This window comes from Urocitellus parryii, chromosome 1 (genome assembly GCF_045843805.1).
Source record: "Urocitellus parryii isolate mUroPar1 chromosome 1, mUroPar1.hap1, whole genome shotgun sequence".
NCBI lineage: Eukaryota > Metazoa > Chordata > Mammalia > Rodentia > Sciuridae > Urocitellus > Urocitellus parryii.
Window position 1 is genome coordinate 261,623,181 of NC_135531.1, and position 25,930 is coordinate 261,649,110.

At 34.8% G+C, this 25,930-nt stretch overlaps 1 protein-coding gene across 1 annotated transcript in view; it reads left to right on the forward strand.

Moving 5' to 3' along the window:
* Spag16 (sperm associated antigen 16) overlaps positions 1-25,930 on the forward strand; it is a 917,689-nt gene that overhangs the window by 427,672 nt on the left and 464,087 nt on the right. The window contains exon 11 of the mRNA XM_077799366.1: positions 1,608-1,751. Coding sequence (XP_077655492.1) covers positions 1,608-1,751 — 144 coding nt within the window. The remainder of the gene's footprint in view (positions 1-1,607; positions 1,752-25,930) is intronic.

A 25,930-nucleotide genomic window follows, 5' to 3' on the forward strand; every position in this document is an offset into this window, starting at 1 on the left:
GGAAGCTGTGCACCAACATACATCATCCTCAGTAGCTTCAAGGATCTGGTTTGCTTTCTTGTATGTATTTGAATATAGAATTCATTTCAATCTGACATTTTTACCTCTCATCATATTTTTCTTCTAATTAAGTTCCATAAATGTATCCTCTACCCAGTTTGAGCTATAATAAATTTTTTCTTGAATTGGCCTTCTGAAAGTCACAAACCAACATTGTGATGAATTGCAAAATGAATAATTTTCTTTCCACTGTGTTTATTTTGAGCAGTAAAATATTACAAAAAATGAGACAGTGTTTCACTAGAAAGAAGGCCTTTCCCATAGCGATTGCAGTGCTGTGAACTTAACAGAGATACTCCTTGAATTCCAAAACCATGTTGGTCTAATCCAAGGAAATGACTTTTCATTTCACAACCGGGGACTTAATGATATTAGTAGAAGAGAGAGATAATGAAAAAAGTTTTGCTCTCATGTAAGCCCTAGAGTTACACAGTTATGGACCAGAGCCATAATTTCTTTCAACCTAAAAATCTATATTGTAGAAGAAAAATCACAAGGCCATTCATAGAATGGATTATAGGAAAAAGGAATATGTGATTGCTATTTTCTAAAGTCATCATTTGTTTCCTTGTATTATCTAGGAAAGTACATGTTTTCCATCTTTGAGTTGAAATGGCCCAACTGAAATTGAACCATTTGTTGCTAATATTTAGGCTGGTATTTTAATAGGTGCTTAACATTGGACACATTTTTTCCCATTACATTGTAAGGTGTAGATGGAACTCTATATAAATAAAATTAAAGCATTACAGTCGATAAAATATCAGGCATTAACCTTGTAGATTCTTGATTCTAGAATAGTTTAGCTTCAATATTTAAATAGTTATGATGATCAAAGCCTGGTTCAAATAATAGTGCTTAATGTGTTAATCATTAATTTTGCATATGTCTTTCTCATTTCCCTCTATGCCTTTGTAGAATGGGAATTGCTTTATGCATCTTGAATACATTACTGTAATTTATAGTACTGTGCATTGACTGAAGTCAGTTAAAGTGGTGTGTTAGCACAGAATTTGTGCTCCTTCACTTTGTATAGATAGTGGGCCACAGAGTTAATGTTTCATTTGTAGTATTTATTATAGAACTTTGGTAATGTGGTTGTGATTCATGATCTTGTCCTGGATATTGCCTGATTTAAGACAAACTATCATTGGAACAGAATTTTGATTGTTTATAGAAAGCATGGCCACTGGTCCAACTATTCTAACACCAACATATCACTGGTGTTACATTTCCTCTTTAAAAGAAAAAAATATATAATTATGGTTTTAAAGCCAGAATTATACATGAACAGTCTTCTAAACCAACTACTTCATTTGGCAAATGAGTAATCTGAGGTTCAGTGAGGTTATTACATTGATGGCGATCAGAAGCTCTTCTTGTTAGAGCTACAGTAGATGTGGAATGGGCTTCCTCTGACTTCTGGGACAGCACTGGGAACCACCCTGCCTTGATGAAAAAGAACCATCACTGCCATTTCATGTACTCACATTCTGAAACCATTTGCCCTTATCGCCCCCTGACACTTCTTCTCTCTCCCTATGCAGTATCATCATCCACCCCTGCAAAGACATTTTAGTCTCCTGCAGCGAGGATCGCCTCTGGAAGGTGGTGGGCCTCCCAAAAGGCAATGTACTTCTCACAGGATTCGGCCACACTGACTGGCTTTCAGACTGCAGCCTCCATCCCAGGTCAGTGCACATAACCCCAGGAATAGCCTAATTCCTACAGGAAATGCTCTTGTTTACTGTTTCCTCACTCCTCTGGCCTTGACTATGACTTTTCTCTCTGCAACTTTATACCTTCCATAGAATTTATAAACATGTAGATAATTGTACCTTTGACTTTTGTTATATTGACTTTAGATTGATTGCTTTTGATATTTGGTACATGTAAGTCCACATGCTGATGCATTTAACAAGAGTAATAAGCTTCTCAGGGCAAGCATTATTAATGCTCCTTATGCTCACAAGTCCTGAAAAGGCATATGGATTTCCAGTTAATAATGCATGCCAGTGTTTACTTTGCCTCTGCTAATCTTGCAGGTTTTCCTTTTAGAATTAAGTCATCTACCAGAAAAGATCAGAAGGCAGTGATCAATTTCTTTAAAAATTCAAGGACACTCAAGATATTTAAGAGAGTAAAGCAGTTCTGAAAACATTGAGCTCTGTAATTTTCAGAGTGCACTGAAATTTTGTACCCCAAAGATAAAAGGCAGAAGAAAGGACATTGTAAACACAGAGATGCAAGGCTTCTGGTGGACTGAAAGGTCCGTCCACAGTTTCTGTGGTCAGCTCCTACCACCAATCCCATTTTCTGTTTTTCTTAATATTTTTAAACATTCTTTAGTCCATCTCTTGCTAACATCTCTCTAAACTACTCATGGACAACTGTAGTTCTTGATGCAGTTTCTAAACTAGACCATTTGGGAATTTTGTTCTTAGGAGGACTCTTTATTCATTTTAATGAAATTCCTTTTTCTTTATCCATCTTTGTTTTATCTTTGGTATGAATGTCAATGAAATTAGATTGGAAAAAAATAAACTTATAGAGAACTTTATAAGTTAATGACAAGACTGAACTAAACAGATTTTTTAGTTTTAATTTTTAAAACTCTTCTCAAAATTTAATTTATCCTTAGTACTAGATGTTTGAACTTAATTTATGAACATGAAGAGAATCCCACATCTGATAAGCAGAGCTGTGACACCCTCTCACCTCTGAGAAACATGAAGCCCATCTTGCAAGCAGAGACAACACAATTAGAAGTGTAGTCTATCACTTATATAGCTACTGGGCATACTAATCAGATTTTGATAATGCCCTGTTACCATGACAGCCAGTGACTCAGAAATTTTCTCATTAGTGCTTGACCAGCAATGGTCCTTTTAATAGATCTTTTGTTTCCCCTCTCAATTACTGAGAGTAAAATGAGGTGAGATACACCATTATTCACTTATACTATGAATTTACTTTTAGTGCTTTCTCAGGGCAGAATTGTAGTAAATGTTCCTACCCTGTTAGTTTTTTTTTTTTCTTTTCAGTGCACAGAAAAAAGTAATGAGAGAAAATACATTTAACCATAAGCAGTTTTAAGTGATACATATTGAATAACAAATGTTCTTTTTGGAAAATTATTGAAAAAGAATCAGTGATTATTAGAAACAACAAAAATAACCTCTTTTTGAGTTGAGGTGGAAATAAATTCTGATTTTGTTTTATAATGCTTAATGATTGCAAGTTATCAATGAAGAATATATGCATATGAATTATGTGTACATATGTATAATATTAACATCTTAAAAGTTGCTTAATTCACACTTTCTGAAAATTAAATTTGCAACATTTTATTTTTACTATGGGATATATAATTTAGTCAGTAAAAAAATAGTTCATTATTAGAAATAAATTTTCCTACCTTCACCTATAATTTAAAAATCTAACAAAGATTTGATTTAAAAATTATATTTTAATCTGAATTTAATCTGGTTAATTGTAGACTTCCTCACAATCAAATTACAGGATAAGGTAGATTTTGCTCAATAGAAAAAGGCCTCTGGTGGACATAGTATATACCAACATTTGCTTACCTCCTATGTTCTTCCCATAGGAAAAATAAACACATATATTTTCTTTATTTTTAATTTCTACTGTTCCTAGTAGAGTGTTTCTGTAACTTCCAGCTGGCTCCTGTCTGATTTTGACAGTAGCCAGCATTACAGTCATTGTCTCTTCTGCCACAGTAACATCTGCCCAATTGTGGGGGGCATTCAGGAGAGTCAATCCTACTTGATATGACTGGCCCAAATCAGTCTTCATTGTCCTGTTTCACTTGCGATAGTAAATATCTTAAATGTATAAACAACAAATACAACAGCCATAACAATGTCAACATCAGGCAAAGAAGATTGACAGGTAAAAAATAGAGAAGATCTAAATGTCACATGAAGATTCAGATAATATTGTCTTTAAATGCATGAAACAAAAGATCTCATACAAAACCATAATCATTAGGATTGAAGTTGTTGAAATTTCTCTTTCTGTATTTCATCAGTGAAATAAGATTGAACTCTACTTCATTGAGAGCATATGGATAGATACTTCAAGATCATTTGTGGTTTTATTTGTCATTATTTGTTTTTGGATATACGTGAGCATAGGGTATATTTTCACATATTATACACACATGGGATGTATGTAACCCATTATAATTTTGATCCCATTCTTGTGGTTGAACATGTTGTGAGTTACAATGGTCATGTATTCATATGTGAGCATAGGAAATTTATGTCTGATTCATTCTACTGTCTTTCCTATTCTTACCTCCCCTCTCCCTTCATTCTACTTTGTCTAATCCCGTGAATTTCTATACTTCCCCTCCCCACCCTCCCTTGTTATGTGTTAGCATCCACATATCAGAGAGAACATTTGACCTTTGGTTTTTTGGGGACTGGCTTATTTCACTTAGTATGATATTTTCCAGTTCCATCCATTTACTAGCAAATGCCATAATTTCATTCTTCTTTATAGCTGAGTAATAGTCCAGTATGTGTGTGTGTGTGTGTGTGTGTGTGTGTGTGCACGCGCGCACGCACATGTATCTCATATTTTCTTTATCTGTTCATCTGTTGAAGGGCACCTAGGTTGGTTCCATCTCTTGGTTATTGAGGAATAAGCCGACGATTGGGATAACTGGGTCAAACGGTGATTCCATTTCAAGTTTTCTAAGAAATCTTCCTACTGCTTTCCAGAGTGGTTTCACCAATTTACAGTCCCAACAGCAATATATGAATGAACCCTTTCCCCCACATCCTCACCAACATTTGTTACTTGTATTCTTGAGAATAGCCATTTTGACTGAAGTGAGATTGAATCTCACTGTAGTTTTAATTTGCATTTCTCTAAATGCTAGGGATGTTGAACATTTTTTCATGTTCTATTAATGGTTTGTTAACCATTCATATTTCTTGTTCTGTGAAGTAACTGTTCAGTTCCTTTGCTGAACTATTGATTGAGTCATTTGTTTTTTAGGAGTTATGTTTTTTGAGTTTTTTTGTATAGTGGGGAGATTAATGCTCTATCTGAGGAGCAGGTGATAAAGATTTTCTCCCATTCTGTAGGCTCTCCCCTCACATTCTTGATTGTTTCCTTTGAAGTGAAGAAACTTTTTAGTTTGATGCTATCCCATTTATTGATTCTTAATTTACTTATTGTGCTTTAGGATTCTTGTTGAAGAATTCATCCCCTAAAATGACATGATGGAAAGTTGGCCTACTTTTTCTTCTAGTAGGCACTGGGTCTCTGGTCTAATACCTAGGTCCTTGATCCAGTTTGAGATGAGTTTTGTACAAAGTGAGGGAGAGGGGTTTAATTTCATTTTGCTACACATGGATTTCTAGTTTTCCCAGCACCATTTGTTGCAGAGGCTATCTTTTCTCCAATGTACATTTATGGCCCCTTTGTCTAGCATGGGATAACCATATTTATGTGGGTATGTATCTTTGTCTTTTATTCTGTTCCACTGATGTTCAGTTCTATTTTTGTGCCAGTATCATGCTTTGTATTATGAGGTAAGTCTCTTAGAGACAGCATATTGTTGGGTTCTTTTTTTCAATCTAATCTTCTAGTCTGTGTCTTTTGATTAATGAGTTTAGGCCATTTATGTTCTGTGTTATTATTGAGATATGCTTTTTATTCCCTGTCATTTTGATTTATTTCTTGTTTTTAATTTTAGTTAGTTTCTCCTTTTATTGACTATTATAGTGTAGTTCCTCCCTTTGCTGGTTTTCACTTTCATTTTTCATTTCTTCTACATGAAGTATTTTATTGAGTATGTTTTGTAGTGCAGGCTTTCCAGTTTTGAATTATTTTAACTTTTGTTTATCATGGAAGGTTTTTTTTAATAGTCAATTCTGAAGCTTAATTTTTCTGGATATAGTATTCTTGTCTGGTGTCCATTTTCTTTCAGAACATGATATATATTATTCCAACACCACCTAGCTTTGGGCTCTTGGATTAGAAATCATGTGAGATTCATATTGGTTTTACTATAAAGGTGGTGACCTTTTTTTTTTTCCTGGCAGCCTTTAAAATTGTATCCTTATTCTATATGTTAGGCATTTTCATAATAATGTGCCTTGGAGTGGGTCTGTTGTAATTTTATTTACTTGGGGTTTTGTAAGCCTCTTGTATTTGGTTTTCCAATTCATTCTTAAGGTATGAGAAATTTTCTGATAATATTTCATTGAAAACAATTGTTCATTCCTTTGATTTGTATCTCTGAGCCTACATCCATCCTGATAAATCTTAAATTTGGTCTTTTCATGTTAGCCTATATTCTTTAGAAGTTCTGTTCATGGCTCTTTAACATCTTTTCCCCATGATCAAATTTATTTTCTAGATTATATATTTTGTCTTCATTGCCTGAAACTTTTGTCTTTCAAGTGTTCTAACCCATAGTGATACTTTCCATTGAGTTTTTATTTTGGTTTATTGATTCCTTCATTTCAAGGAATTCCAACTGATCCTTCTTCAGGAACTCTATCTCCTTGTTGAAAGGATCTTTCACTACTTGTATATTCTCTCTGATTTTATTTCTTACATTATAATTTCCCTTGTAGATCAGTTTTAACATGAACTTTCTGAATTCTATCTCTGAAATTTCCTCCACTATGGTGTCAAACGAGTCTAATTTGAAGTAGTCTGGGTTATTTGGAATGGTTTGTTTCCTTGCTTTTTCATATTGTTTGTGTTTCTACCCATCTATCTGGATGGGGTTTAAGGCTTCTACTTTTCTTTCTTTAGAGATTAGTGTGGGTGGGCTGGGCTGCAGGCAGGCAACAAAGCCACTGGCCACATTCAGGGGCAGGTGGATCAGTTCATAGTGCTGGATTTTGTGGTCTTGCCATGAAGCTGTGTATTGGACCTGGTGAGTCTGTTAGCGAAGAGGCATATGGGGCAAGTTTGGCCCTGGCCATATTCAGGGGGTGCCCAGATGGTCTTCACTGGATGGGTAGGAGCCAGGTGCTGTGACCTTCAGGCTGGCCAAAGGTCTACTGGGGAAGCATGAGCCTGGCATGCAGGGCTATGGGCCAGTTGCTGCCCTGCAGGCTTAGTCAGTAGAGCAATGGATCAAGTCTGGGGTTAGGGGTTGAGATACCAGAGACTGGGCAGCCAGAGGGCCCTGTTGGGTGCCTAACTGGTGCTAGACTTAGCAGGTCCAGTAGACTAGGGATGCCAGACTAGAGAGGGAGTTGGGACCAGGCAAGTGCCAGTTGAGTTGGCCCCAAGAACCCTATGGGTGCCAGACCAGCTGCCTGGGTGAACGGAGAGCAAAATATCCTCACACACTCTTTTCCAAACTTCTGACCCACCATAACCAGCCCCATCAGTCCCTTTGAGCTGTAAGGTTCACAGTTCTAGAGAGAGCCCTTCTATCCTGTGTTCCCTAGTTTAAAATCTCTGTTTCTGACCTTACACAGGTTTGCTATCCCAGACATGCCTGTGCAGACCTAGCTACAAACTTACAGATCTGGGTTTACAGTTTTCATAGTCTCTGCCATGCTGCAGTCTCTGGCTCCTACATCGGCTCACTGTGGAGGATTGATAAACTCTGGTGGAGAGATTTTTTTATATCCTATTATTGAGTCAAATAGTCTCTGGTAAGGCTAGGGCAGAATGCCCCTCTAGGTCTCAGGATTTTTCACTCTAACCCTTGGAGAAACATGGTATTCACATTGCTTTAGTTCTAAGTAGCTGTTTTGGTTTGGATGTGTCATCCCCTAAAAAGCTGACATGTGAAAGAATGCAAGAAGGTTCAGGGAAAAAATGATTGGATTATGAGAGTCTTAAACCAATCAGTGAATTATTCACCTCATGGGATTAATTCAGTGGTAAATGAAGGAAGGTGGGGTATGGCTGGAAGAGATGGAGGATTGAGGGCGTGGCTTTAGGGTATATATTTGTGTCTGGCAAGTGGAGACCTGTCTCCCTGCTTTCTGATCATCATAAGAACTGCTTCCCTCTCCCACCCTTTTCCACCATGAAGTTCTGCTTCACCTGGAGCCCAAGGAATGGAGCCAGCCTCCTAGGGACTGAGACATCTGAAACTGTGAGCCTTTAAATAAATGTTTCCTCCCCTATAATTGTTCTGGTGGGGTCCTTTAGTCATAGCAGTGAAAGAGCTGACTAAAATAGTAGCTGAGCTAAGAGAAATGCTGCCTCATGCTAATCTGCCACGTTGGACCTCCCCTGTGGTTCTGTTTTTGAAAATACATACTGTACCCCAAATTTAGCATTAATGAATTTCTCAGAATTGAAATTGTATGTTATAAATTTTGACCCAAATTCAATAAAAAAGTGATGAATACTGTAAAGTCTGAATTATTAAAAAGTACATAAATGAATATTAGTTCAAAGAAGATCTATAAACTCTTGATACAACCTCTATATTTATAAAAAAGTATCCAAAGCTATATTCAGATTAAATCTGTAGCTTAAAAATGCTTTCTTATTAATCAAGAAAAAAGAACATGAATTGAAATATAAATTAAATTAAAAGTAAAACTGGCCTACAAAATAAAGAAAAACAAAAGAATAAACTAAAAGAAAGTAGAAATTAATAAAATTAGATGCCACACACACAAACGCACATAAACAAACACGGATACATAATTGGGATATATTCTGAATATACATAATATATATCCAGAAAATGTCTGTGCATGTATGTATTGTGTGTGTGAAATATATATATATGCATGCAGTGTGTGTATATATGTGTGTGTACATATATATATATGTACACACACATGTGTATTTTTAGAAAATCAAAAGAAAATAGAAAATAACAAGAGAAAATAAAAGTTAATTTTCAGGTTTGTTTTTTATATATATATATACATATATATATATATATATATATATACACACACACACACACACATACATACACATATACACAAACACACACACACATACACACTTATGTACATATCTTCAGAATTTTTTTTTCAAGAAAAAATAATAAAAGAAGGAACTAAAATAAAATAAGCATTTTGGAAAATTATTGGAAAAATAAAATTAGACTCAGAAATATAAACTGAAACAGTTTGGAAGCAGTTAATACCACATACACAAGGAACTGAAATAGATATACATTTGGAATTTCTGATGAAATGTAGATTTCTATGAAATTAAACATTATCAGCACTGATGAAAATGGAGGAGGAGCCCAGACTAGATTAAAATTAGTGAAAGATGATGAATTTTAAAGTTGTATGTACATTTTCATCTTTAGCAGTTTTCGACTGTGTTTTTAGAAACTTATCAAAAGAAAAGAGAATGAAACAAAAAAAGAGAGAGGAAATAAAAGTTAATTTTCAGGTTTGTTAAATTTTCCAAGGATGAGGAAGTAAAAAGGAATTTTATTACTCATTTTAAACATATGAATAAACATTATTTTAAGCTTAATAAGCAAGAGTGTAGAAAATGAAATTCAATGTTCAAAAAAAAATAGTGAACAATAAATAAGATTTTTATTTGGAAAGCAAGGAATACAAAAACAATTCAACTATAAGTATATCTTGTGATACATTAATTAAAATTAACTTTTATTTTCTCTCTTTTTGTTATTTTTTCTTTTGAGAAGTTTCTAAAAACACATATGTGTGTATATATCATATCATATATATTATACTTAAAATGGTTGCATAAAATCTAACTTTGATACCTGTTGAGCCACATATGTTTGCATATATTTTTAAGCTTCCTGTGTTGAAATTGAGAAGGGAAATGGATTTTGAAACAGCTGGCAATAAAGCTCTGCCAGGTGGATATAAAACTGGATGCCACAGAATTAAGGGCACAAAAATAAGTGTTGACAGGAGATAGGTCAAAGTGGTTAACATAAAGCCAAACAGGTAAGAATGTAGATGATGCACCAGACCCAAACAGTGCAGGGGTCTGTCTAAGCTCTCACAGTATGGAAGCTTAGTTACTTCTCCAGTTGACCATATTTTTCCCCTTCATAATAATGATTATTTTTATTAAATTGTAGTCACACCGATATTTTCTAATATACTTATACTCAGAAAAAGGAAATGAATGTGGATACATTTATGTGTATATATTTTTTGTCCTATGGATTGAACCCAGGGGCACTTAACCATTAAGTCACATCCCTAACCCTTTTTATTTTTTTATTTTGAGACAGGGTCTTGTTAAGTTGTTGAGGTTGACCTCTAACTTGTGATCCTCCTGTCTCAGCCTCCCAGTCTCCCAGTGTCCTAAGTAGCATGCCAGTGTGCCCTGATTGGAAAGCTTTTTACTCTACATTTTATATGCACATTATGCAGATTTTGTGCAAATTGAAGGCATTTAAAACTTTTTATTATAAAAGAGTTTCCCGAAGGCTTTATAGATTCAAAATAACATTATACATATCATTGTCATTTTTTAATAGTAGAATTAGTTCTTTTGAATATGTTTCTTAAGTTGCTTAGTAGGACTAGTGTAGGACTAGTGTTTCAAGACACTGAATAATGTGCTGTTATAGGACACAGACCTCTAGATGGAGATCAGAAACTGACAAGATTAAGCAACTTTGATTTCACTTGGAAGACTGATGAATTAGTTGCTGAAAATGATTAATCAGTTGCTGAAAATAAGTGAGTAGAACAATGCAGGGACTGTGCATAGACACTATATTTGCACTATTAAAAGTGTGAAATGTATAGAGCCCAAAGCTAGAAATGTACACCCTAGTGCAAGAGAGAAGTCATACTTTAGATCAACTCATAGAGTCAAAAATTCAAGTAGCTATGTTAGAATCCTAGCTTCGCCTTTGCTCATCAGTTTTCTCATCTGTTAAATGGGAATAATAGTGATACTTACATTGTAGAGTGATTGTGAAAGTTAAATACTATACCTAAAAATCGCAAGTGCTCCTGCCTGCACAAATATGCTTAATAAATGTTACCTACTATTAACTTTTTATTTCTTGATAGGAATTTTGAGAACTCAAAGAGATAGCACAAAAATTGTTATAAAACTGTTAGCCTTGAATGCAGTGAGTTAGGAAGGGAAGAATCCATTGTGATCTGGGTTACACCAAGTTCCATTAGAAAAATATTATAAAATTTTAATTTGGAAGGTCTATTTCAAGTTCTTACTAAGTTAAATGTGAAAATAGTTATAAGATAAAAAACAGATGAGTACAATTAATCTGAAAAGATACATGCTATCCAGGTGTTCTTAACTCTTTTTTTTAATTAAAGAAAAATATTTTTGGTAGTTATGGATGGACAGCATGCCTTTTTTTATTTGTTTATTTTTATGTAATATTAAGAATTGAACCCCAATGGCTCACATGTGCTAGGCAAACAATCTGCCACTGAGCTACAACCCTAGCCCTGTTGTTAACTCTTAAAAAAATGTAAATATTGCTTTATCAATTGTACTGAGCTCATCATTTTTTAACTGACAAGAGTCAGAATTCTGTATATTTTCATTCTTTTTTTTCTTGCCTTTGCTGCCTTTCTTCTCCTTCTCCTTCTCCTTCTCCTTCTCCTTCTCCTCCTTCTCCTTCTTCCTGCTTAGGTTTTATTTTAGAAGGAAAAACCTTTTTTCCCCCCAGAATAACCAATAAAATCCCTTTTTAAAAATGATCATTGTGGTTTTAATTTTTATTTTTTGAGGAATGTAAAGTATGTAGTGTTCGACTTCCTTTACTCATGGACATGTTCCATTATTGTTGACTCATTTAGAGTGGCTTTGGGAAACTGGATCACAGAGTTGCATATCAATTTTTAGGGTAACATTATTAGATGAAGCTTGCACTATACTACCATAATAATATATTAGTTGGTCTTTACCTTTATCAGGGAACAGTTCAATAACAGGGGCATGGCTTTAAACGTAAATATAAGGTCCACTTGGCTGATTCTTGGGGTTGCGTTTTCTTATGTATGGTACAACTTATTATGTGAAACAGCATGTATCTCCCCACATATCTCTATAAATGAAAGCAGCGGGATTAGAGGTTTAAACAATTTCACAGTGCTGCATTTTATCCTGAGTTCAGCGCCTGAGGCAGAAATAGAGCTGACAGCATCCTGTTAAATATAACTTCTACCCTTATGAGCTGATTTATGAATTGTGAATAAATGGACCTCTCCAAAATACTTCATACTCTCTCTTCCCCGTACAGGTTGCCTATTCATGTATTTATGTAGTGCCTAAAACCATAGTCTGAAAGCTTCTTGACAAGTATATCATTTAGTTATTTTAAAACAGAAGCATAGATAACCTTTTTATTTGGTGTAAGCATTAACCTGAGTGTTCATATTTCAAAACATAATGAAGATATTGCTAAATCATCTCCCTACAATGTGATATTATGCTTTCATTCCCGGCTGCAAACATAGATGCTTCCGGGATCTGGAAAACTCACTAGATTTTAGAAAAGATTATTTTGATATCTACTTTTAAAATAATCATTCTACTTTATATTACTTAAAGAGGAGTATGTTATGCTTCTATTCTTAATGTAGTTGTCACCTATAAAGGGGCCAGGTATTGAAATTAAAAGTACATGTCTCTAAATAGCTTCTTTTTTTTTTTGGTCTAATTCAAAAACTAATGCATGGGAAAATGTGGTAAGAAGAAAATAAATATGTCCATAGTCTCACTGCTTAGTGAAACCACATTTTCTCTGCAAGTATTAATTTGAGCTTCATACATATTTGCAAATAACTTAATTCCCCATGTGTCATCAATTATTTTTTGACTGACTATTCCTTACTGATCTTTGTTTTATTCATAGAAATGTCTATGTATGTATGTGTATATGTGTATATGCACATATGCATATATACATGTTGGGATTTTTTATGTTTTATCAGTTAATATTGTGGAAGGAAATTTGAAGAGAGTTCTTTTAACTCTGTGTCCTCGAAGTGCTGGCTTGAACGTTTTTAGAGGTTATCTTTAAAGAGGATCTTCTGAGTAGCACTTATAGCAAGTGCAAGTAAGAGTGGTATCTGTGCACTTACACTCTGCTTCCTCTTCCTCTGCACATGGCATAGTACCTTACTGCCTCCAATATAGTTGAACTGAGGCAATATGACTGAATTCTGGTCAATGAAATGTTAATGGAAGTGACACTTCCAGCTGTGGCAGATTGGAGAGCAAAGTTTGAGTCCTATATTTTCTTGTCCCCTATATGCAGGACCACATGGCCCAGTGGGATAATTTTATGATGGAGTATGGAAGCTCATTCTCCAATTGAAATGTGATATGGTCAAGACAAACCAAGACATCCTTTTTGCTTTGTTAAGCCTTCATGATTGAATGGTTTGTGTGTTGTGGCTGCTGGTGTTAATTACCCTTCAAAGTAAAATTTTATGTTCCATAGATAAAGAAATAAACTTGGAAAGACTGCCGCAAAGCATTCCTTCAGTAAGCTGCCAAATCCGGTGGAAAATAAGATGTAATTTTTATTAAAGTTATACTTGTTTTTAAGTATGAATGTGACAAAGTACCTAATGTGTCATTTTATTTAACCTTTGAGAGCCTCAGTTGCTCAGTTGAAAATGGGGATAAGCTAATTCATAGAATTTTCATGAAAGTTAAATGAGAAACTCTTACATAAAGCATTTGGCACAGTCCTGTGCTTAGAGTAAACATTCAGTAAAAGTAGCTTTATGGTTGCTATTTGATAGAAGGAAGATAATACCATTGTCTGGTTTGCTCTGAAAAACAATATTGCCTCCAGGTTTATTGCCCTTTCTTCTTTGAAAAACAGATGATATTTTTCTGATCTGGATGCCTTTTAAAAAAATTTCTTCTAATTAGTTATATGTAATAGCAGAATGCATTTGGATTCATTATACACAAATGGAGCACAACTTTTCTTTTCTCTGGTTGTACATGATGTAGAGTCACACCATATGTTCAGTCATACATGTAACTAGGGTAATGATGTTCATCTCATTCCATCATCTTTCTGCCCCATGCCACTCCCCTTTTCTCCCTCACCTTTGTCCATTTCCTCCTCTTTGCCCAAGTTTCTCCATTCTCCTCATGCCCCCATTACTAAAATTCATGATGAAAAAGGAAATATCACAACAGATTCCACTGAAATACAGAAGATCATTAGAAACTATTTTGAAAATTTATACTCCAATAAAATAGAAAATATTGATGACACCAACAAATTTGTAGAGAACTATGAGATGCCCAAACTGAATCAGGAGGGCATATACAATTTAAACAGATCAATTTCAAACAATAAAACAGAAGATGCTATCAAAAGCCTACCAACCAAGAAAAGCCCAGGACCAGTCAGATTCTCAGCCAGGTTCTACAAGACCTTTAAAAAAGAATTAATACCAATACTCCTCAATTTATTCCATGAAATAGAAAAGGAGGGAATGCTTTCAAACTCATTCTATGAGGCTAGTATCACCCTGATACCTAAGCAAGACAGACACATCAAGGAAAGAAAATTTCAGATCAATATCCCTGATGAACATAGAGGCAAAAATTCTCAATAAAATGCTGGTAAATCACATACAGAAATATATTAAAAAGATAGTGCACAATGATAAAGTGGGGTTCGTCCCAGAGATGTAAGTTGGGTTCAACATATGAAAATCAATAAATGTAATTCATCACATCAAAAGACTTAAAGATGAAAATCATATGATCATCTCAATAGATGCAGAAAAAGTGTTTGATAAAATACAGCACCCTTTCATGTTCAGAACACTAGAAAAACTAGGGATGCTAGGAACATACCTCAAACATTGTAAAAGCTATCTAAGCTAAGCCCAAGGCTAACAGTATTCTAAACGGAGAAAAATGGGAAGCATTCCCTTTAAAAATTGGAGCAAAGCAAGGATGCCCTCTCTCACCACTCCTTGAAACTCTAGCCAGAGCAATCAGACAGATTAAATAAATTAAAGGGATAAGAATAGGAAAAGAAGAACTCAAACTATCACTATTTACTGACCACATGATTCTGTACTTAGACTAGCCAAAAAAAATTCCACTAGAAATCTTATAGAATTAATAAATGAATTCAGCAAAGTAGCGGGACATAAAATCAACACCCATAAATCAAATGCATTTTTTTCCATCAGTGATGAACCCTCAGAAAGAGAAATTAAGAAAACTATCCCATTCACAATAGCCTCAATAACTTAAAATAAAATAGTTGGAAATCAATTTTAAAAAAGAGGTAAAAGACCTCTACAATGAAAACTACATAACACTAAAGAAAGACATTAAAGAAGACCTTAGAAGATGGAAAGATCTCCCATGTTCTTGGATAGGAAGAATTAATATTGTCAAAATGGCCATACTACCCAAAATGTTATACAGATTTAATGAAATTCCAATTAAAATCCTAACAACATTCCTCATAGAAATGGATGCCTTTTAATTTTTTTTTTAAATCTAGTTGCTCTGGCTAAAGCCTCTAATATAATGTTGACTAGAAGTGGTGAGAGTAGACATCCTTGATTGATTTCTGATATTAGGGCTGTAGTGTTCAGTCTTTTATAGCTGTGGGGTATTTGTAAATTGTCCTTATCAAGTCAAGAATATTCACTTTCTCATAGCTTTCATATTTTATTCTATCAATATTGTATATTAAATTGATTTTTATTTGTTGAATCAAAGTTACATTACTTAAATAAAATATAGTTAGTCATTATGTAAAGCCCTTTTAATATGCTACTGGCTTAGGTTTGCTAGTATTTTTTAAAAGATATTCAGATCTATATTCATACAATGTTAGTCTGTACTTTTCTTGTGTTATCATTGCCTGCTTTTGCCAACACAGAAATACTGGCTTAACAGAATGAACTTGGAAGTATACCCTCCTCTTCTGTTTCTTGAAAGAATTTGTGAAGAATTAGTATGAATTCTTTGAACATTTGGCAAAATTCATCTTTGAAACCATCTGCTCCTTGACTTTTCTTTGTGGAAAGGTGTTGGTTGCTAATTCAATTGTAAGACACTGTCCATTTAATCTAGGCTTTCTAATTTGTTGTCACCTTTGTTTCATGTTGTTCACAATCTGTCTTATAATCATTTATAGTTCTATAAATTTGTTATTGATGCTCTTATCATTCTTGTGTTTGATAATCTGAATTATATCAAATCACATATAATTTGATGAATTTAGCTAAAGAGTAGTGAATTTTATTGCTTTTTCAAAGAACAAATGTTTATTGTCAATTTTATATATTTTAATTCTCTTACATTTCTTTCCTTTGTAATAACATTTTCTTCCTTCTGCCTCATTTGGATTTAGTTTGCTTTTCTTTTTCTGCTTTCTTAAGGTACAAACTTATGTTATCACTTCATGTCTTTATTTGTTAATGTAATGTAGCTATGGATTTCTTTCTAAGTAATTGTATAAAAAATCTCATAAGTTTTTCTGTGTGTATTCTTGTTTTCATTTATACGAAGCGAAACTGTTTTTGGATTTTTTCTTATGATTTCTTTGGTCAACTGGCTATTTTTTTTTTTATTGTTGGTCGTTCAAAACATTACATAGTTCCTCATACATCATATTTCACAGTTTGATTCAAATGAGTTATGAACTCCCAATTTTATCCCGTATACAGATTGCTGCATCACATCAGTTACCCTTCCATTGATTGACATATTGCCTTTCTAGTGTCTGATGTATTCTGCTGTCTATATTATTCTCTACTATCCCCCCTCCCCTCCCCTCCCCTCCCCTTTTCTCTCTCTACCCCTTCTACTGTAAATCACTTCTTCCATTTGAATTATCTTGTCTTACCCCTCCTTTCCTCTTATATGTCATTTTGTATAACCCTGAGGATCGCCTTCCATTTCCATGCGATTCCCCTTCTTGTTTCCTTTCCCTCCCACCTCTCAACCCTGTTAATGAAAATCTTCGTCTCAAGCTCTTCGTCCCTACCCTGTCCTTGTTTCCTCCCCTTATATCAGAGGAGTCATTTGGTATTTGTTTTTTAAAGATTGACTAGCTTCACTTAGCATAATCTGCTCTAATGCCATCCATTTCCCTCCAAATTCTATGATTTTGTCATTTTTAAATGCAGAGTAATACTCCATTGTGTATAAATGCCACATTTTTTTAATCCATTCATCTATTGAAGGGCATCTAGGCTGATTCCACAGTCTTGCTATCGTGAATTGTGCTGCTATGAACATCGATGTAGCAGTGTCCCTGTAGCATGCTCTTATTAGGTCTTTAGGGAATAGACCGAGAAGGGGAATAGCTGGGTCAAATGGTGGTTCCATTCCCAGCTTTCCAAGAAATCTCCATACTGCTTTCCAAATTGGCTGCACCAATTTGCAGTCCCACCAGCAATGAACAAGAGTGCCCTTTTCCCCGCATCCTCTCCAGCACTTATTGTTGTTTGACTTCCTAATGGCTGCCAATCTTACTGGAGTGAGATGGTATCTTAGGGTAGTTTTGATTTGCATTTCTCTGACTGCTAGCGATGGTGAGCATTTTTTCATGTACTTATTGATTGATTGTATGTCCTCTTCTGAGAAGTGTCTGTTCAGGTCCTTTGCCCATTTATTGATTGGGTTACTTGTTGTCTTATTGTCTAATTTTTTGAGTTCTTTATATATTCTGGTTATTAGGGCTCTATCTGAAGTGTGTGGAGTAAAGATTTGTTCCCAGGATGTAGGCTCCCTGTTTATCTCTCTTATTGTTTCTTTTGCTGAGAAAAAACTTTTTAGTTTGAGTAAGTCCCATTTGTTGATTCTATTTGTTAACTCTAGCGCTATGGGTGTCCTATTGAGGAATTTGGAGCCCGATCCCACAGCGTGTAGATCATAACCAACTTTTTCTTCTATCAGATGCCGTGTCTCTGATTTAATATCAAGCTCCTTGATCCATTTTGAGTTAACTTTTGTGCAAGGCGAGAGATAGGGATTCAGATTCATTTTGATGCAAATGGATTTCCAGTTTTCCCAGCACCATTTGTTGAAGATGCTATCCTTCCTCCATTGCATGCTTTTAGCCCCTTTATCAAATATAAGATAGTTGTAGTTTTGTGGATTGGTTACTGTGTCCTCTATTCTATACCATTGGTCCACCCGCCTGTTTTGGTACCAGTACCATGCTGTTTTCGTTACTATTGCTCTGTAGTATAGTTTGAAGTCTGGTATCGCTATACCGCCTGATTCACACTTCCTGCTTAGTATTGTTTTTGCTATTCTGGGTCTTTTATTATTCCATATGAATTTCATGATTCTTTTATCTATTTCTACAAGAAATGCAGCTGGGATTTTGATTGGCATTGCATTGAACTTATAGAGAACTTTTGGTAATATCGCCATTTTGATGATGTTGGATCTGCCTATCCATGAGCAGGGTATATTTTTCCATCTTCTAAGGTCTTCTTCTATGTCTTTCTTTAGGGTTTTGTAATTTTCATTGTATAAATCTTTCACCTCTTTTGTTAGGTTGATTCCCAAGTATTTTATTTTTTGGGGGGATATTGTGAATGGAGTAGTTGTCCTCATTTCCGTTTCAGAGGATTTGTCGCTGATATACAGGAATGCCTTTAATTTATGCGTGTTGATTTTATATCCTGCCACTTTGCTGAATTCATTTATTAGCTCTAATAGCTTCTCTGTCGACCCTTTTGGGTCTGCTAGGTATAGAATCATATCATCTGCAAATAGTGATAATTTAAGTTCTTCTTTTCCAATTTTTATCCCTTTAATTTCTTTCGTCTGTCTAATTGCTCTTGCCAGTGTTTCGAGGACTATGTTGAACAGAAGTGGTGAGAGAGGGCATCCCTGTCTTGTACCAGATCTTAGAGGGAATGCCTTCAATTTTTCTCCATTCAGAATGATGCTGGCCTGTGGCTTATCATATATTGCTTTTACAATGTTGAGGTATGATCCTGTTATCCCTAATTTTTCTAGAGTTTTGAACATAAAGGGATGCTGTCAAAAGAAACAATTGAAAAAACTGACAAAACTAAAAGCTGGTTCTTTGAAAAAATAAATAAAATTGACAGACCCTTAGCCATGCTAACGAAGAGAAGAAGAGAGAGAACCCAGATTACTAGCATACGGGATGAAAAAGGCAATATCACAACAGACACTTCAGAAATACAGAAGATAATCAGAGACTATTTTGAAGCCTTATACTCCAATAAAATAGAAGATAGTGAAGGCATAGATAAATTCCTTAAGTCTTACGATCTGCCCAGATTGAACCAGGAGGATATAGACAACCTAAACAGACCAATAACAATAGAAGAAATAGAAGAAACCATCAAAAGACTACCAACTAAGAAAAGCCCAGGACCGGATGGGTATACAGCAGAGTTTTACAAAACCTTTAAAGAGGAACTAACACCAATACTTTTCAAGCTATTTCAGGAAATAGAAAAAGAGGGAGAACTTCCAAATTCATTCTACGAGGCCAACATCACCCTGATTCCGAAACCAGACAAAGACACTTCAAAGAAAGAAAACTACAGACCAATATCTCTAATGAACCTTGACGCAAAAATTCTCAATAAAATTCTGGCGAACCGGATTCAAATACATATCAAAAAAATTATACACCATGATCAAGTAGGATTCATCCATGGGATGCAAGGCTGGTTCAATATACGGAAATCAATAAATGTTATCCACCACATCAATAGACTAAAAAATAAGAACCATATGATAGTCTCGATCAACTGGCTATTTAAGAGTATGCTATTTAGTTTCAATATATTTGTGAATTTATCATTTTCTGCTGTCATTTGAGTTCCATTTTAATTCCATTGTAGCTGAAAAAAATACATTATATGACTAACTTTGTCAAATTTACCATCTTACTTTATATATGCAATAACATATTATATTAAAGAATGTTAAGTGTGCATATGTATTTTGATGCCTGTTAGGGTTAGTAGACTGGTAGTACTAAATCTTCTATTTTGTTTGTTGTTGCTTTTATGCCTAGTTATTGAAAATGGTCCATTTATCGTCCCAAATGTTATTGTTGAATTGTTGAATTATAGATTCCTCCTATTAGTCCTGTCACTTTTACTTCATGTATTTTGGACTTTAAGCTAGTTTTTATTGCTGCTGATGCAAATTGCCACAAATACAGTAGCTTAAAACAACACAAAATTATTATAGCTCTAGAGATAGATTGGAAATGGGTTTCATGGAGCTCACACAAGGGTGTAAATTGGGCTATGGTCCTACCTAGAACTCTAGTGATAGACCTAATTCACTGTATTTTCCAAATTCTGAAAGCTTCCTGTGTTCCTTGGATCAAGGTCACTTTCTAACTTCAAAGTCAGTTGTTTGGCATCTTCTAGTGCCTGCCTACCCCCCCCCTCTCTCTCTCTCTCTCTCTCTCTCTCTCTCTCTCTCTCTCTCTCTTCATGTATCCTCTGTACTTCTGCTTCTATAATCACATCCATTTTTGTCTGTTTGATCTCCTCTTTTCCTCTTAAGATACCTTGTGATCACAGTGAACCCAACCAGTAATCCAAGATCATTTCTACATCTCAAGATCTTTAGTCACATTTGCAAAATCCCTTTGCCATATAAAGTAATATTTACAGGTCATAGTAATTAGAATGTACATATCTGTGCAGGAGGAGAGTGCATTATTCAGCCTACCACAACTTATACATTCAAACTATGTGACATCACTGAATGACACTGAAGAAGCCCTCCAAAAATGCAAAAATGCATCATGATTTGGAAGTGTATGTTAAGATGACAATGCAACTCAAGTTAATCTATAGATTCAATGCAATCCCTATTAAAGTAGTAATAGCTTGATTATTATTTTGCAGAAATTGATGAATTAATCTTAAAATTTATATGAAAACAGAAAGGACCTGGACTACCCAAAACAGTTTTGATGAAAAAGAAGAAAAAATGGAAGACCCATGTTTCCCAATTCTAAAACTTAGTACAAAGCTTTAGTAATCAGGACGCTGTAATAATGACAAGAGAAGAGACCTTTAGAACAACAAAGAATTGGAAGTTGAGAAGTAAACTCAATTTACATTAAGAGCCAGTTGATTTTCAATGAGGATGCCAAGGCAATTCATCCGGGGAAAGGAATAGGTATTTTTTTTTAAACAAATGGTATGGATGGCATTGGAGAAGATAATGCTAAGTGAAGTTAGCCAATCTCCCCGCTCCCCTCCAAAAAATGCTGAATGTTTTCTCTGATATAAGGAGGCTGACTCATAGTGGGGTAGTGAGGGGGAGTATGGGAGGAATAGATGGATTCTATATAGGGCAGAGGGGTGGGAGGGAAAGGTAGTGGGCAGGGGATTAGCAAGGATGGTGGAATGTGATGGACATCATTATCCAAAGTACATGTATTAAGACATGAATTAGTATCAACATACTTTATATACAGCCAGAGATATGAAAAATTGTGCTGTATACGTGTAATAAGAATTGTAATGCATCCCGCTGTCATTTATTTTTAAAAAATAATAAAAATGGTATGAAACAATTCCATATGAACATACAGAAGGATGAATTTAAATTCCTACCTCACATCATAACCAAAAATTAACTCAAATATCTCATAGACTTAAAGGTAACAATAAGCTGGGTGCTGGGGCACATGCCTGTAATTCCAGCTGCTTGGGGAGGCTGAGTGAGGCAGGAGGATCACCATTTCAAATCCAGTCTCAGCAACTTGGCAAGACTTTTCTCTAAATAAACAATAAAAAAGAGTTGGGATATGGCTCAGTGATTAAGCCCCCCTTGGGTTCAGTCCCTGGTACAAAAAAAAGTAACAATAAAAATTATAAAGCCCTTAGAAGAAAACATAAAATGAAACTTTGTTCTTTGGGAATTAAATGATAGTTTCTAAATTATGATCCCAAATATGAGTGACAATAGAAATAGCTTCATAATATGAAAAAAGTTTTATGTTTCAAAGGACAATAGCATCAAGAAATTAAAAAAGATAAACCATGTATTAGGAGAAATTGTTTGCAAATTATTAAGGGCTTTATCATAACTGATAAAGGACTTTTATCCAGATTATAAAGACAATACTTTCAGCTCAATACAAAAAAGATAACAGTATTAAAAATGATTAAAAGACATTTCTGTAAAATTATTGAATAGGTATTTTTGTTAAAGGTCAATAAACTCATGAATGATGCTCAACATCATTACTTATTAGAGGAATACAAACAGAAAGCATGATGAGATACTACCTCAGCCATTAAAATGGCTTGAACAAACAACTGTGGAAGAGAATGTAGAGAAATTGAAATTCTCATACACTGCTGATAGGATTTTAAAATACTGTAGCTGTTTTGGAAAAATGTTTAGCACTTCCTCAAAATGTCACACAGAGTTACCATATGACCCAGAAATTCCATACCTGGGTGTATACCCACGAGAACTGAAAGCATTTGCTCACACAGAAATCTGTATTCAAATGTTTATAGTGGCATTATTCATGATAGCTAAAAAGTGGAAACAATCCAAGTGTCTATTACGTGATGATCAGATAAATGATGAGTGTGCCACTGGTGCTTAAAACTGCAATTAGTGCAACTGATCTTTTCTTGTAGTCATTTGCATTTCTTTGTTTGAGTAGCTTATTTGACTTTTTTCCAATTTTTAAAATTTTATAAGAGTGTTTTACTTGTTCAGTATAACCATTTTATGGTATGTAATATATAAAGATTTGTCAGATAGTTAAAATATTTTTGCTTATGTAGTTTATTGTCAAGATTTACTTTCATACATGATGTTTAAAAAATTCTATAGTTGATAATATCACTTTCTACTGATACTTTTAAACCAACATTTTCCTAGTTTTAACTTTTTTTTAATTTACATTTTGATAATTATTGGATGCCTTCAAGCATGGATCAATAGTATTTCTTAATTCATTGATTCCTGATAAGCACACATTTTCCCATTATGAATAGAAAATGTTAAATCTAAATTTTATATCCTCAATTCAGGGAATTTAATTATATTATTTTTATAATTAATTTTTCAGATTTATCTTTTTGTTTTTCTTTCTGACATTTCCCTGTATTTGATTAAACCTGTATTTGATTTCCCAAAACTCCTCCATTTTTATCAACCTCAATTCATCTCTTTGCCCTTCCCTTAGGGGTGAAGTTAAAGAAATATTTTTTTTTCTTTAGTAATTAACATTTGTAAAATAACTTATATTTATATCTCCCTTTTAGTTTGATAATTACATTTTCCATTGTGACATGGAAATTCCCATGTGGTTCTTTTAACTGTAAACAATTAAGTACTATATATGTATAACCCAGGCCAGGGGCTTGCACAGTATCTTTCCCCGGAGTATCTGGAAGCAACCTCAGCTCTCCTCTTCTTTTTCTAGGTCTCCACTTGGCACTCATGCACACTATCCACCACTGCAGTGTTCAGCATATCTAATTGGGTCCACATGCAAATATTTGACTTCCACAGAGTTGTCATGGAATGCCGTCTTGCTCTTTCTACCAGACAGCAAGCTAAGGGTTCAAACTGACATATTCTACAGTAGGCAAATATTCAGTTTCCACATGTATATTTGGAGTATGATTTATACTTGACAGACATTTTAGAATATAGTATTGGATTCTACATTCATTTCTCAACTTGGAATATAATGATGAGGCAGATGGGAAGGGAGGCTCTCAGTATAGCCACTCTGAGCTCCCTTAGGTCCTCAGCAAACTCCTGCTGCACATTCAGGAAACTGTGACACTCTTCTTATCGGATCAACCTGAGAAGCTGTTCAAGGCCATCTAAAGGCTTTTGGATAGGGGGAGCACAGTGTACTTACTTATAAAACAAGAGGAAAATATATAATCACATGTAACTGGTATATTTAGCTTAAAAAATGTATATTCATTGGATATAGAAATTAAGTGTGGTTTTCAATGCCTTCCCTATCAAGCTGTATTTTATTTTTACAGACCCTCTACCCCCACTGCATTATACTATGTTTTTCTTGGAATTTTCCTCCCTTGATGCTACTTGCTTTAATTTCATGGGTATTAACACACTGTCTTGAACCGTTTGGAAACATGATTTGGCAGCTTTGTAAATTTTTCTCCATTGTTAATGACTAAATTTCAAAAGAGAACTATTTTCTCTGATTCTTTAAAATGGTTTCCTTCTTTTGATTTTAGCATTATTTCAAAGATTTTATGGTTTAGGGGGACAAAAGAAGAAATAACTCAATAGGAAACTTGCTTAAGGAGGATAACTTGTATTTGCCCATTCCAGGAAAAAAGGCTTAAGGACTAAAGAGTCCTTTGTTTCTGTTAGTCCTTTACCCAAAAGGAAGGCCTACTTCTGAGGTTTTGTGACTCATAAGGCTCTTCACTTAAATCTAGAGGGAGCTGGATATTCTGCTTGTGTTTTAGCCATTTGTTCTAGAAAAAAATACCCCTTACTGCAGTTTTCTTCTACTTTTCATGAAAAGCTCCATAAATTCTGGTTTTCTAGGATCTCAGCCTAGATACTTTATAATGCTGCTATTCATTTATAGGGAAGGAAACTATAAAACAAAACTTCAATCAATTTTTCTGTAGTGTATTTAGCAGAAATTCCTTGAAATATTGGCCATTTGATGACAAATTTACTAGTTTCCAAGCATGGAACACATATTCCTTTTTTTTTTTTTGGTTGTTTGTTTTGTTTTGTTTTTATGGTCATTTTTATGAATATTGAGTGAGGAAAGTTAGAAGGTTGACTCCATGTCATCATCTTACTTGGAAGCCCATATTCATTTTTAATAGATGATTAAATTTGACCTTTAAGGTCATTTTCACTCTTGAGTTTTTATATAAGCAAATTTTTCTTAAAGACTATTTCTGTAGGCAAGAAGTTTCTCAGGTCAAATAGATGCTGTCAAAATAATGACTCCAGGAACTGTTAAATGTCATGAGGAACTAACATTTGCCTCCAGTTAAACCAAGAATCATTCAACTGTATCTAAGCTGTAAATAAATATTAACTTGTATGACCTAACCTTGCTGATTGATGGCCTGATTAAATTAGAGGGAATCTTGGCAAGTTGCTTCAGTTTGTAGAAAATTTTCTTACTGCCCAAGAAATATCAGTAAAGCTCGGAGTGCTCACCTTAGAAATGCATTTTAATATATCTGAAGGCATTATAATTGAGAGCTTGTAACATCTTGAAAGACATCTAGCCCTCAGGCCAGGAGTTCCACTCTGAGTCCACAATGTGTTTTGATGTAAATGTGCATTAGGGCCATGTGCATACAGGTAACCAGATGAATAGAGATGGCTATTACATTTATTTTCAACTCTCTTTAAGGCTATATCAAATGCTTACTATAATCTATCAGAGAGTGATACTCAAGTCACAGTTTACACACACAGTGTGTGTGTGTGTGTGTGTGTGTGTGTGCGCGCGAGAGAGAGAGAGAGAGAGAGAGAGAGAGAGAGAGAGAGAGAGAGAGTATGTGTGATACAAGTGCTACAAAAGAGTCAAGGTAGCCATGGGAATTCAGGAGGCTGAACTGAGAGGAAAGAGAGCCGACAGGAATGGGAAGAGTCACTATATGTGGTCAGATAAGATTATGAGCCAGCCAAAGAACTTGTTTCGGGTTCAGAACAGTGAGACCTCAGGAACTTATTCTAGGCCAGGGTTCAGACAGATTGCAGGTTCATAGTGTCCACTTGAGATGTAAGTTTGAAGTGGGTCATATGTTGTCATCAGGAGCAGAAGAAACCATGCTATGCTGAAGCCTGAGAATAAGAGATTTCAGGCTCATCACTGTGGTGATTTTCCTGGACAGGGCTCATGATAAGTGACTAAGTGATGGGATCGAAGTGTTGCTGCATC